The following is a 14197-nucleotide window of genomic DNA, read 5'->3' on the forward strand; positions in this document are numbered from 1 at the left end:
CCTGTGCACTTTCTTCCTTGTTGTGTGCTGTATATTGGTATCTGGTGTTGTGTTTCTTGAGCTTTGTTCACTATGTGGTGTCTCCCCTGTGTGTTGTGTGTGTGTGTTTACACTATATGGTCTTTTATTTGCTGCTGCCTGAGGTAATGAAAAGATTGTGATTAGACTTGGATACACACCACCTGAATACAGTTACTCATGCTTGCTTGTGGCAAGGGATGCTACATACATTTTCTGGTCCTATCTGATTTTGTATAGGCACATAGCCCTATTTTTCCCTTTAACTTTATTATAAAAAGTCTTTTTTATGGACTATCTGATTTATTTGTGTACTCTTGATACTGTACCCTACACGGCCAAACTGCCGTTGTTGCCACATGTTTGTTTGTATTGTTGCTATTGTTGCTATAGCAGCACCGCTATTCGTACGCATACACGTCACTGCAGCTTCCGGGCATGAACTGCGCATGCGCAAGTAGCAGTGACATCACCGCTCTTCCCAAGCAGGCGCAGTACCAGCTGGTATTAAACATGCACACTAATGAGGTTTTACATAGGGCACCAGTCACACAGGTACGGGCAGTGCACAGTGTCCGGCTCACAGCCCATTGATGACGCCCTTCTATTAGGTCAGGTGGGCTTCCCAGCACTATTTAAGTGCACTAGCACACAGGACAGACACCTCAGAGGGCCCAGCTGCATCCTGCAAAAGTTGTGCAATAAAAATTATATACAGTAAAATGATAATAAATGTGAGGTATTGGTCCATATTTTGGCCAAAAAATACTGTATATCATTTTTATTGCACAATTTTTTGCAGGATGCAGCTGGACCCTCTGGGGTGTCTGTCCTGTGTGCTAATGCACTTATATGGTGCTGGGCAGCCCGCCTGATCTACTAGAAGGGCATCATCAATAGGCCGTGAGCCGGACACTGTGCATTGCACGAACCTGTGTGACTGGTGCCCTATGTAAAACCTCATTAGTGTGCATATTCAATACCAGCAGCCACCCCCTCCATGAGTTGGTAGGTTGAAAGTTGCTGTCTCATCGGTATTCTGCACCTGTGTTACTCATACCTTTATCATGGGGGGCCGGCTGCATCCTGCAAGTGCATTTGCCATTTTGACATGAGTTGGCTGGTGGCTTTTTTCTGGTGAGTTTTTTTTTTTGGGTGTACTAACATGCTATTCAATTCAGCATCTCCAGCGGTGCCGCACGTACCTGTGTTCGCTGTGACCGTGCTTCTGAATGCTGGGCACTTCCGGTCATGTGCAGTATGAAGCCGGGTGTACATGTCCTGGCTTCAGAGAGGTCTACTGTGCATGACAGGAAGTTCCCGACATTCAGACACGCGGTTACAGTGAACACAGGTACGTGCGGCGGCACCGCTTGTGACACAGCATTGAATAGCATGTTAGTAGGCACCTATGGACGTTCTAACATGCTGAGAGGGCGGCTAGTCGGGGGATATTACACCCTTGGGACTAGTCCTCATGCTCATTAGCTTAAGATAAAAGATCTTTAGAAATATTTTTTTCTATAGATCTCTTTATCTATACTAGTGTATACAGGGACGGTTAAGCAGGGATTAGCAATATGCACCTAGAACTGCTCGTGGTTCTGGGTGCATATTGCACCGGACAGGTTCACTTTAACCAGGAAGTGGTGATGGATCTTTTGGTCAGATATTGAGGAAATATGTAGAGCTCATGTAAGAGGAGGTGGATAAGCGCTGCCTGGTTTTGAACCAGACCTAGTGCTTGGTTGCTGTGGTTTATCGCTGACGTTCAAAACATCTACCCAGTGGGCCATGAAAGCCGTGCACTGTCTGCTGCACATGTTGATGGTGCATTGCACCAGATTCTGAGCTGACCGTGAAAAAAAGCAGATCTTTTGGCTGGGCATCAGCTTTCCTGCTTATCAATGTTGCCACTACCAGGTTCTGTCCACCATACAGTCATCATACCTAACTTGATTAACTGTTGTCTTGGTGTGGGAAATATCCTCAGCTACTTGTCCCTCTACTGATTCCAACATCCAGATGTGCCTTTACTTGGAGTGCTGCTAACGCTAGATGCCAGTGTCCCTACCACCATGGCTGCCAGTGCCACTACTACTATCAACACCAACCCACTATGGCGTTGAATCATGTCCTCCACTTCTCTGCCCCATCTAACCTACAGTATGTGTAAAAATGACTAGTTAATATAATACACTAACTGGAAGAAATTGTGAAATATCTTCCTTTTAAGAAGGATGCCTTCAAGTTTGACCCTACTCTCACACAGGCTTTGTCGGGGCTTATGTCTGAACCCCTACAAAAACGAGATTTGGGCATATGTGCTGATGAGGATATTGACAGTAATGATGTACACTGAGTCGCAATGTGTTCTCTCGTACATCATTTTTGGCTGTATACACCTACTCGAAGCGGACAGCAAGATATAATAGACTACATCTTGCTGGTAGCCTCAACTAGGCGTATACGGCTGAAAATGATATACGACACAGCACACTGTGACTCCGTCTGCATCATTATAATCAATAGCCCCATCAGCACATATAGCTGAATCGCATTTTGGGGTGTTTAGATGTAAGCCCCAATGATGCCTCTAAACGTAGAGTCAAACGTGATGGACACATAGGCTAGGTCCCCAAAAGTTCTAGGGATCAGAAAAGACAGATGTCATTGACAAAATTGAAAATCTACGATATAATAGATTAACTGTCAGGACGGCGGAGGGTGGAGGAGGAATGTGCAAAACACCTGTCTCCAAACTGATGGTTTTACTGTCAGAGATAACATCATTCTGTAGTAAGTGAATTGTGTGATGTGCCATGTAATCCACAATTTCCTATGCTTTATCCCCTCTAATATGCTTACCAAAGGCAAAGGAGGATAATTGTGACTAATGTTGTCCAAATCTGCATATGTCCGGCGACTTATGGGACTGGCATGTTTGATGTTGCGCTGCTGAACCTTTTGTTCTCCCTGAGATAAACCGCTGTCAGAGATCTATGGCAGAGGCTCTCTGATATAGATGACCGAGATAACTATGAGCCGAACAATCGTCCAGTCATTTGCCCGACCGATATCTAGGGTGTATGATGTATGGGGAGCTTAAGCTGTGAGCTGTAACAACCTCTAACAATCCTGATTGATAACTGCATAGTATTATGGTGAAGCCCGCCCGGCTGTGCCTAAGGTCATATGAGCCATCTCTATTTCATGCAGTCGTATGAAGGATAACGTCCATTTTAGGCAAATTGTCTCTCCAGCAAAGGAGACAAACTCTAGCGCAGCGCCACCTATTGGAAGTAGAATAACAAATTCACTGGATTCCGAGAAATCCCACAATTTCAGAACAAATTTGATTCCTATTAAATGGATCTGGATAACCAGTGGTGTAAGAATATGTAAGTTGCACCTTTAACATGTTTAGGTGAGATAGAGGAGGAGTATGAAAGAAAACAATAGATGATGGTTTATGGGCTCTTCTATCCTGATTCCTGGCAATCTGCAGATCAGTTGATTGAAGAAACCACGGTGCCACAACGTGCCCATCATCTGCGTCACTGTTTGCCAGGCGTGCCGCTGTAAAACTGGCTATAGTCCTGGTACTACAGCTCTGTCACATTAAGGTAAATAGGACTGAACTATAATACCAGACGCGATCACCACCAAATACACAGCGCTGTGCACGGCAGACATGGAGAAGCGCAGGGCACTTGGTGAAGCTCTGCGGAGCCTTTAGTGGTCTGATGGAGACGGGTTCCTTTCTGCAGTTTTCTTTGGGAGTTGTAATATAACTAAGAGATGGAAAACATCCCCATTGCCTCTTTTAACCCATCAATGTTTCAATATGTCCATGTCAGGCAGCACATATATGGCAGCAGATGATCAAGATGAAGGAAGATGAAGACTGCAAAAAGGATGAACTTTACCCACTATGGAAAAAGATGGCTGAGATGCTGGGAAAGGAGACGGATCTTCAAGACCGTGAGGCCCAGCAGCTGGTAAATTAGTGCAAACACTTTTTTTTTGCTAGATTATACAGATATTATATACACATATATTAACTTTTGAAGCGTAAAGCCTCATACGATGTGGCCATAAGTCTGCCATTTGGTTAATGAGTATACCACGTCACCCCATTTTGAAAATTAACCATTGGCATTAGAGCCATGAGCTACCACTGCAGTTACACCTCTAGGGGTCCCAGCACTTGGGAAAAGGCGGTCTGTCAGAGCTATAGGCGGCCTGTCAGCTTTGAGGTAGAGTCCACTTTTTTTTTGCACTGTGCACCACTGGTAACCAAGACAGTGTACTCACTTTTGACATGTACATATAAAACCAAAATTACAAAATATAAAAAAAATCATATTATTAAAAATCATACCCGTATACCAGATAGAGGGGAAATGGTTTTAAAGGTACTACCATGTGCTACATAAAAAAAAGAGTTTACTAAAAAGGTAAACTCAATGAAATAAACATTACAGTTTGTTCCAGTTCTTCCATGATGCAACTAATCACCTATACATAGGGCAGGAGAAAAGTAGCTGAAACCCAGAGGTCCCAGTGTTTGGACCACTGTACACTTTCTTCCCCTCACAGCACCTCTTAAGTGGACTCCATTAATTAAATGAAAGGGGTTGTGCTCCGAAAATTAGTTATCACCTATCTACAGGATAATTGATAACTTGCTGTTCGCTGCTCCAACCACTGGAACGAAACATTCGCTAGAATGGGATTCTTTCTTGTTGACTTGTAACTTTTATGCCAAATACAATTTGGAGTAGCAAATGGTATGCCCGACCACCACTCCAGTCCTTCCTTATGGGGGACTGCCGAAAAAAGTCGAGCAGTGCACTCTGTAGCACCACTGGGAATAAATGGAGAAGCGGGGAAGAATGTGCACTGCTGCTCTATTAAAGGGAATCTGTCACCAGGTTTTTGCCACCTAATCTGAGAGCAGTATAACGAAGGGGCAGAGATCCTGATTCCAGTGATGTCACCTACTGGGCTGCTCAGTGTAGTTTTGATAAAATAACTGTTTAATCAGCAGTAGATTATCCTTAGAGGACTACTTGGTGTGCTGCAGGTAGTCCAGCATATTCATGTGCTCTGTATAAATGCTAGATCTGCAGCAGAGAAAACATTGATTTTATCAAAATGACAGCAAACAGCTCAGTAAGTGACACATCGCTGGATTCAGGGTCTCTGTCTCTACTTTAAGCTGCTCTCAGATGGGGGAGCAAAAATCTGGTGACAGATTCCCCTTAAATGGGATCAAAATTGCTCCATTTTGCCAATTGGTGAGAGTCCCAGCAGTGAGATCACTACCAACATATTATAAACTGGATTGATCTACTTACTAATGGTAAGTGTAGATATGTATGCATACTATCGTGGTATAATATGTAACCTCCTCGCTGTCATTACAGCTCTTACATGCATTTGAGAAGGCGCTCTCCTGTCTGGAGGAGGTACCTGCAGAGGAACACAAGGCGCTCTGTCAGCAGTACATTCTCTGCTTATCGAAGGTAAAAAGTTTGCAAACTGATATAGCGTGGCTTTATAGCAGGATTAAAAATTTGTTTTTCACATTTTTAATCTATAGGTCCAATATTCATACAACAAATGCCTAGTGCACTAAACATGGAAGGTTTCCTGCACCAACAAGCTACATTTAGCAAGAATTTGTATATTCTGTCATTTCATATAGCTTTCCACAGGCAGGGGCCAAACAGCAGGCCTGGGCCCTATTCTGCCCCATCTATTGAGGCATGCTGGCGATTAGAGAGATGAAATACTAGAGACAGGACCATCCTCGTTAGGTACATCTTATTTTGGTGGGATGGCTTTTACATTTTTTTTTATCAAAATAGTGTGAAATAAGTACCTTATGTTATTTATATGTACTATTGCTACTTATATGCCGTATTGTTCTGATTATAAGACACACTTTTCCTCCCATAAATTTGGGAGGAATAGGAGGGGTGTGTTTTATAAGCCAAATGTTGCTGACTGGGGGGGTGCTGGAAAGGGGTCACAGGAGGCAGGGACAATGCTATGGGTGGTGTGCTGGGCTGTGCTACGGATTGTGTGGCAGGAAAATGGCGCCCGGAGGTGGCGTGTGCATAGATGAGATTTTGACTTTTCAGGGAGTCGATAGCTCAATCTGTGCACACGCCGACTCTGCGCGCCATTTCTTTGAAGGCCGCACCGCCGACAGTTTTTGGAAGTTTTTCCTGCCTCACAGCGCCCTCAACGAGTATCTGGGACACCCGCTGCACCGCCCGCAGCATCGCCCTACTCCAGCACCGCCCCTGCCTCCTGTGACCCTGCTCCACGATTGCTGCTGCCCCATCTCCGATAAGACAGCACCGGTCCCCAAATTTTTTTTTCTTTATCGTTCCTATGGGAGACCCAGACATTGGGTGTATAGCTTCTGCCTCCGGAGGACACACAAAGTACTACACTAAAAAGTGTAGCTCCTACCTCTGAGCATATACACCCCCTGGATAACCAGATCTAGCCAGTTCATTGCTTTGTGTTCAGGAGGCATACATCCACACATGCATTCCCATCTGATTTTTCATTTTTGGAAAGTTTTTGAAGAAAAGCGGGTCCAAGCCTGGACTCCCGGCATGTCCCTTCTCACCCCACTGTGTCGGCGGTGTTGTTAAGGTTGATTCCAAGGCTGAAGCCTTACATGCCGCGCTCCTTCACCATCCCTCGGGCTCTGGCTTGAAGTGGGAGCCAGCACGGTTCTCCTTGCTTTGCAGGAGACCGGTCTCCATCCGCAGCCCTTCAGGATCCTGCTGGACGGAGCACTCATCCCCAGGGACTTGGAACCCTGCGTCTCAGCAAGCCAAGTACCTGAGACGTTTATATTCGGGGGGTCCCGGTACTTTATTATGGTGGGAGAGTGTGCTGTGTAACTTTTCTGACATTTCCGGCCGGTTCTCTGGTTGTCGCCTGAGAACCGCGCCGATGGTGCCTGCGCGTCGGCCGCATCGCTCAAATTTAGGCCGCGGCTTCGCCGGAGGCCTACTTTCGATTTCACTGCCCTCGCATGTCAATCATGCAGAGGGACAGTGCGGCTCCGCCCAGCGGCCGTTCGGCACAGGGGAGAGACACTCCTCACTGAGTACATGTCCCCTCCCCTGTAAGTCTCCTTGGCACTCCAGATCCCGCTCTCAGAGCAGGTCCCGCCCCCTCTCCTCGCTCCGGCGCCATTTTATCAGCGTTTTTCTCTGGATCAGCGCTGGCTGCAGCATCCCTGCTAAGCTGCTTGGGGGTCCGGGCTGTGGGATCTGGAGGGCACACAAACGGTCTGGTAAGCCACAACCTCCGGTTGTGGACCTTCTTATATACTCTCTGGGGGTCATTCTGGCTCAGAGCCCCCACCCAGCAGCATGTCTCACACGAGGAGCAAGGCTGCAAGGCTGTACTCAGTATGCACTACATGTAAGCTCGTGCTGCCTGAACCGAGCACATATCCACATTGTGATGCCTGCTCTAACCTGACAATGCCTCAGCCTGGAATCGCACCCACAGTGGTCCCTCCGGCTGCTCCGGCTCCGGTGGCTGAACCCCCGGCTTGGGTAGAATCCTTATCTAGGTCAATCTCCCAGTCTTTTGCCGACTCCATGGGACAGCTGTCCCGGACTTTGCTGAACATGCATCAGCCCCCTTCTCAGGGCGCCTCTGCTGCTAGGGCTCTCTCAGCGGACCTCACAGAGGATTCTTCATCTGGTCCCAGACCCCGTCCTCCTAAAAGGAGACGCAGGGTCCCCTCTCCTTCCTCGTCCCGCGCCTCTGATTCAAGAGCTGACTCGCAGGATGAGGAGGATGCCTTTACTGGGGGCTCGGAGGCTACCTCCATGTGCCCCATTGATCTGTCTGAAAGTGACTCAGATGTTAGTGATTTGATTGCGTCCATTAATTCTGTACTGGACCTCAATCCGCCAGTATCAGAGGAGCAACCCTCTCTGGCAGAAAAGCACCAGTTTACCTTGCCTAAGAGGACAAGGAGTGTGTTCTTTAACCACTCCAGTTTTCAGGCCACTGTGACCAAGCCTAGGGCCTGTCCTGACAAACGCTTCCCAAAGCGTGGTTCTGATGACCGTTTTCCCTTTCCACCTGAGGTGGTCAAGGAGTGGGCTCATTCACCAAAGGTAGACCCTCCGGTGTCTAGACTCTCAGCCCGGACCGTTGTATCAGTGGCTGATGGCACCTCTCTTAAGGATTCCACTGACCGCCAGGTTGACCTTCTGGCCAAATCTGTATATGAGGCGGCAGGGGCCTCGTTCTCCCCATCTTTTGCAGCAGTGTGGGCTCTCAAAGCCATCTCTGCTTCTGTAGAGGATATGCGTTCCCTCACCAGGGAATCTATGCCCGAAATGGTTGCTTTAACTTCCCAAGCTTGAGCTTTTTCATCCTATGCCATGTCTACCATGCTGGAGGCTTCTCACCGCACTGCGGTGGCTTCGGCTAATTCCCTCGCTATCCACAGGATCTTGTGGCTTCGAGAGTGGAAGGCAGATGCTTCTTCAAAGAAGTACCTTGCTGGGCTCCCTTTTGCTGGATCCAGGCTATTCGGCTAAAGGATAGAATTCTCTTCCAGCCCGCCAAACAGATTTTTTCTGTCAACTCCCCCCTGCTCCAAGGCCGCCGCCTTCTCTCAGGCCGTGGCATCCTTGCAGGCCAACGGAGTAATTGTACCGGTTCCCGCCCGGGAACGGTTCAGAGGTTTCTACTCAAATCTCTTCCTAGTCCCCAAAAAGGACGGTTCCTTCCGGCCCATCCTGGATCTCAAGCTTCTCAACAAGCATGTTCAGGTGCGGCATTTTCGCATGGAGTCTCTGCGATCAGTCAATGACCCAAGGAGATTTCCTGGCATCCATCGACATCAGAGATGCCTATCTGCATGTGCCAATTGCAGTTTCACACCAGCGTTGGCTACGTTTTGCAATCGGAGAGGAACATTTCCAATTCGTGGGTCTCCCCTTCGGGTTAGCCATGGCCCCTCGAGTATTCACCAAGGTCATGGCAGCAGTGGTTGCGGTTCTGCACCTCCAGGGGTTGGCAGTGATTCCTTACCTGGACGACCTTCTAGTCAAGGCTTCATCCAGCGCAGACTGTCAGCGGAGTGTCTCGCTCACTCTCGCCACTCTAGCCCAATTCGGGTGGCTTGTCAATCTGCCCAAATCAACTCTGACTCCGACCCAGAGGCTCACGTACCTAGGGATGCAGTTTGAGACTCTGCCGGCACTTCTGAAGCTGCCCTTAGTCAAACAGCAGTCCCTCCATCTGGCGGTGCGCTCTCTGCTGAGGCCCCGCCGTCATTCCATCAGGCACCTAATGCAGGTGGCGTCAATGGAGGCTGTTCCCTTTGCCCAGTTCCATCTGCGTCCTCTGCAGCTGGACATTCTCCGCTGTTGGGACAAGCGGACTTCCTCCTTGCACAGGCTAGTGGCTCTGTCGCCACAGACCAGGGGCTCCCTTCAGTGGTGGCTTCGGCCCCTCTCTCTGTCTCAGGGACGCTCCTTCCTGGCCCCGTCCTGGGTGATCCTCACCACGGATGCCAGTCTATCCGGCTGGGGAGCGGTATGTCTCCACCACCGAGCACAGGGCACTTGGACTCCGTCCGAATCAGCCCTCTCAATCAATGTGCTGGAAACCAGAGCTGTGCTTCTAGCTCTCCTAGCCTTTCACCACCTTTTGGCGGGCAAGCACATCCGAGTCCAGTCAGACAACGCGACAGCGGTTGCCTACATCAATCACCAAGGCGGGACACGCAGCCGCCTGGCAATGTTGGAGGTTCAACGTATCCTTCAATGGACGGAGGACTCCAAGTCCACCATATCCGCAGTCCACATCCCAGGCGTGGAAAACTGGGAATCAGATTATCTCAGCCGTCAAACCGTGGACAGTGGCGAGTGGCCCCTGCATCCGGCAGTGTTTCAGTCAATCTGCCGCAAGTGGGGCACTCCGGAAGTGGATCTAATGGCATCCCGGCACAACAACAAGGTTCCGGTTTACGTGGCTCGCTCCCACGATCCTCAGGCCTTTGCAGCGGACGCTCTGGTTCAAGATTGGTCCCAGTTTCGTCTGTCCTACGTGTTTCCCCTTCTAGCTCTCTTGCCCAGAGTTCTGCGCAAGATCAGAATGGAGGGCCGTCGAGTCATCCTCATTGCTCCGGACTGGCCCAGGCGAGCTTGGTACCAAGACCTGCTCCATCTGTCCGTAGAGGTGCCGTGGAATCTTCCGGACCGTCCAGACCTTCTCTCACAAGGTCCGTTTTTCCGCCAGAATTCTGTGGCTCTCAGATTGACGGCGTGGCTCTTGAGTCCTGGATCTTGACGGCTTCTGGTATTCCTCCTGAAGTCATCTCCACTATGACTCGGGCTCGGAAGTCTTCCTCGGCCAAAATCTATCACAGGACCTGGAGAATTTTCCTGTCCTGGTGTCGCTCTTCCGGCCATGCTCCTTGGCCTTTTTCCTTGCCGACCCTTCTGTCCTTTCTACAGTCCGGTCTGCAGCTAGGACTATCCCTCAATTCCCTCAAGGGACAAGTCTCGGCTCTGTCAGTGCTGTTCCAGCGGCGTATCGCCCGGCTGGCTCAGGTCCGCGCCTTCATGCAGGGCGCGTCTCACATCATTCCGCCTTACCGGCGGCCCTTGGATCCCTGGGACCTCAATTTGGTCCTCACGGCCTTGCAGAAACCCCCCTTTGAGCCTCTTAGGGAGGTTTCTTTGTCTCGTCTTTCACAGAAAGTGGTCTTTCTAGTGGCCATAACTTCCCTCAGGAGAGTCTCTGATTTGGCTGCGCTCTCTTCGGAGTCACCTTTTTCATCAAGACAAGGTGGTTCTCCGTCCGACTCCGGACTTTCTCCCTAAGGTGGTTTCTCCTTTCCACCTTAACCAGGACATTTCCCTGCCTTCCTTTTGTCCGGCTCCTGTTCATCGTTTTGAAAAAGCGTTGCATACTCTGGATCTGGTGCGGGCGTTCCGGATCTATGTGTCTCTCACCGCTGTTCTTAGGCGGTGCACCTCTGTTTTTGTGCTAACCACAGGTCGGCGTAAGGGCCTCTCGGCTTCTAAGCCGACCTTAGCTCGTTGGATTAGGTCGGCCATTTCCGATGCCTACCAGTGTACTCAGGTGCCTCCCCCGCCGGGGATCAAGGCACACTCGACCAGAGCTGTCGGTGCCTCTTGGGCTTTCAGGCACCAGGCTACCGCTCAGCAGGTCTGTCAGGCTGCCACTTGGACTAGCCTGCATACCTTTTCAAAGCACTACAAAGTGCATGCTGATGCTTCGGCAGATGCGAGCTTGGGCAGACGCATCCTTCAGGCGGCTGTCGCCCATTTGTGAAGTTAGGCTCTGCCTACTTCTCAGTTTTTCTGTTTATTCCCACCCATGGACTGCTTTGAGACGTCCCAATGTCTGGGTCTCCCATAGGAACGATAAAGAAAAAGATAATTTTGTTTACTTATCGTAAATTCTTTTTCTTATAGTTCCGTATTGGGAGACCCAGCACCCTCCCTGTTGCCTGTTGGCAGTTTCTTGTTCCGCGTGTTATCACCGGCTGTTGTCGTAGACAGAGGCTCCGGTTGTTCCGGTTCTTGCTCTGTCTTTCCTTGTGGGTGGCTATTCTTCAGCTTTTGCACTAAACTGGCTAGATCTGGTTATCCAGGTGGTGTATATGCTCAGAGGGAGGAGCTACACTTTTTAGTGTAGTACTTTGCGTGTCCTCCGGAGGCAGAAGCTAAACACCCAATGTCTGGGTCTCCCAATACGGAACTATAAGAAAAAGAATTTACGGTAAGTAAACAAAATTCTCTTTTTCCTTTTTATTTCTCTCTAAAATTGGGGTGTGTCTGATAATCCAGTGCGTCTTATAAAACGACAAATACGGAACTTACTACTGGGAATTTAATCATTGTTTTTATCCTAGGTTTTGTCTGTTAATGGCCGCAGTGTGAATGTTCATCTACAAATTGCACTAATACTAACTGGTGTACCAGCCCATCATGACATCATGCTAATTTATAGCCAGCTCCCTGCAGTTTGGCAGTAGGTATCCGGCTGTCAATCAGATGCATAAGTAACAACATTGGAAGCAGAGAGGAATCACCATTAAAGCCAGAGTAGACAACATAGGGAAGAACAGGCATGTAGTTGTTCTTACCTCCATCGCAACCCCCCCAAAATGTTTCAATAACCTCTTTCACATATATTGAGGTATATGGCTTGAAATGAAAAAATAAAAAAGTACATGATGGCATGTTACCTGCCACAAGATAACTATGAGAATATTTTTTGTGTGCAAAATGTTTTGCTCCTTTACAGGTTTGTCATAATGTAGTATATATATTCGTGCAGAATCGCTAACTTGCCTGTTATACTTTTAGCTGCCACATGAAGAGTTGAAATTGAAGGAGATCTGTGACAGCACGGCCACTACATACCCTTTCTTCACTTTTCCCCTGGAAGTCCTTGGCATGCATTACATCAGGTCTGGTAAGTAAACCCTTTCTGATTGCTGCAGCCATTCACTGGCTAGTTAAACTCCTTCTGAGCCCCTTAAATAGATTTTGGAGGATGACAACTGGATTGAAGGGAATGTATCATAAAAAAAAGTAAAACAATTGTACAAATTTAACATATTAATGTTTTATTTTTAGGGAGATGAGCTGATCAAAAAACTGGAATACTTTTATTTCAATTTTATATTTCTAAATACGTTTTTTTTTTTTTTTTTTTAATAATTATTATTATTATTATTACTATTATTATTATTATTATTATAGCGCCATTTTTTCCATGGTGCTTTACAAGTGAAAAGGATATACAGGACATACATAAAAACAAGTACGATAATTATGAACAATACAAAACAGACTGGTACAGGAGGAGAGAGGATCCTGCCCACAAGTGATTATGGCATTTCTCATAAGGGTTAATTAATCCTTTACTGACATATGATGTACTGGTACATAAAATGCCGGCTCCCTGAGCCCTCATCTTTACCGGCAGATGATGGCTATAATACTCAGACATCATTTACCTCTAATAGCTGCGAGTGGAGCTGAGCTGTTAACATGTTAAAAGTCAATCTATGACAACAGCATATGCAGCGTGTGTCCTGGGGGCCGCACTGTTCTAATCGCAGCCAGAGCTTATGGGGCATCCGACGTCACCAGAAAAAAGCTCCACAACAGTAAGCAGTGTCTTGGACACCCTGGTTAACTCAAGAACCGCCTGAGCCAGATCACAAGCCCAGACAGGTGCGTACACATTTTCTTCAGTAATCATGGAGGACCCCTGAGCTGACATCTGCAAGGGAGGGGGAGGAGTACAGGTGGCACAATAAGGTATATGTTGGCCAGTAGCAAACTTGCATGCACAGTCTTCTCTTGAATCTGACATTTGAAAAATACAAAAGACCGGTGTGCAGAGAGAGACCCGGGCGGGGAGGAGGGGGGGGGGGGTCGAAAAACTCAGCTCCCAAATGGGAACAGCCTACTAAGTTCAAGGTCTGATGAGTGAGCACACCTGTGAAGTGAAGGTGTCAGCCACTGAATCCACTGTGAGGCCTCATGCAGAGGAGAGGAGGGTCTCCGTATGTAGCCAGCATATGTGCCAATAAAATAGCGCCGCTGTCGGAGGAGGATGAAGCGGAATACGATGCACCTCTGAGATAGGAGCTTTTTGCTGTGGATTTTCCCCAATGGTCTGCAGAAATATCAGAATAAAAAATACTTCTTCTCTCCTGTGGCTACTGTGTCCAGTCTGATGTGATTACTTTTTGTCACACGTGGTCTTTACAGCTAATCTGAGGCTGTAACAAGTGGGGCGACATGTTACCACTGGAGACTCACTGAGACTAACATGGGATCTCTGCTAATGTCCAAGAAATCGCCAGCAGAGGTGAGTATTCAGACACTGCTGAAATCCAAAGGGAAATCTTCAGCAATAGTATCCCAGGTGGTTTTAACCTTCAATGTGTTTTCCAGGATTACAAAAATATGGCTGTTTTTCCAAAAACAGCTCCACCCCTGTCTACAGGTTGTGTCTAGTATTGCAGCTTGGCTCCTTTTGAAGTGAATGGTGCAGACCTGCAGCGTCACACACAAACACGTGTTTTTCTGTTGTGTTTTGGACAATCCCTTTGAAGTTT

The 14197-nt window shown here is 47.9% G+C and overlaps 1 protein-coding gene across 2 annotated transcripts in view; it reads left to right on the top strand.

Annotated features, from left to right (window-relative positions):
- Positions 1-14197, top strand: part of SKIC3 (SKI3 subunit of superkiller complex) — a 269270-nt gene that overhangs the window by 33295 nt on the left and 221778 nt on the right. For both annotated transcript variants that reach the window (XM_075325084.1, XM_075325085.1), the window contains exons 6-8: positions 3879-4019; positions 5451-5549; positions 12429-12537. In XM_075325084.1, the coding sequence (XP_075181199.1) occupies positions 3879-4019; positions 5451-5549; positions 12429-12537 (349 nt within the window). The remainder of the gene's footprint in view (positions 1-3878; positions 4020-5450; positions 5550-12428; positions 12538-14197) is intronic.

Source organism: Anomaloglossus baeobatrachus, chromosome 1, assembly GCF_048569485.1.
Source record: "Anomaloglossus baeobatrachus isolate aAnoBae1 chromosome 1, aAnoBae1.hap1, whole genome shotgun sequence".
Classification (NCBI taxonomy): Eukaryota; Metazoa; Chordata; class Amphibia; order Anura; family Aromobatidae; genus Anomaloglossus; species Anomaloglossus baeobatrachus.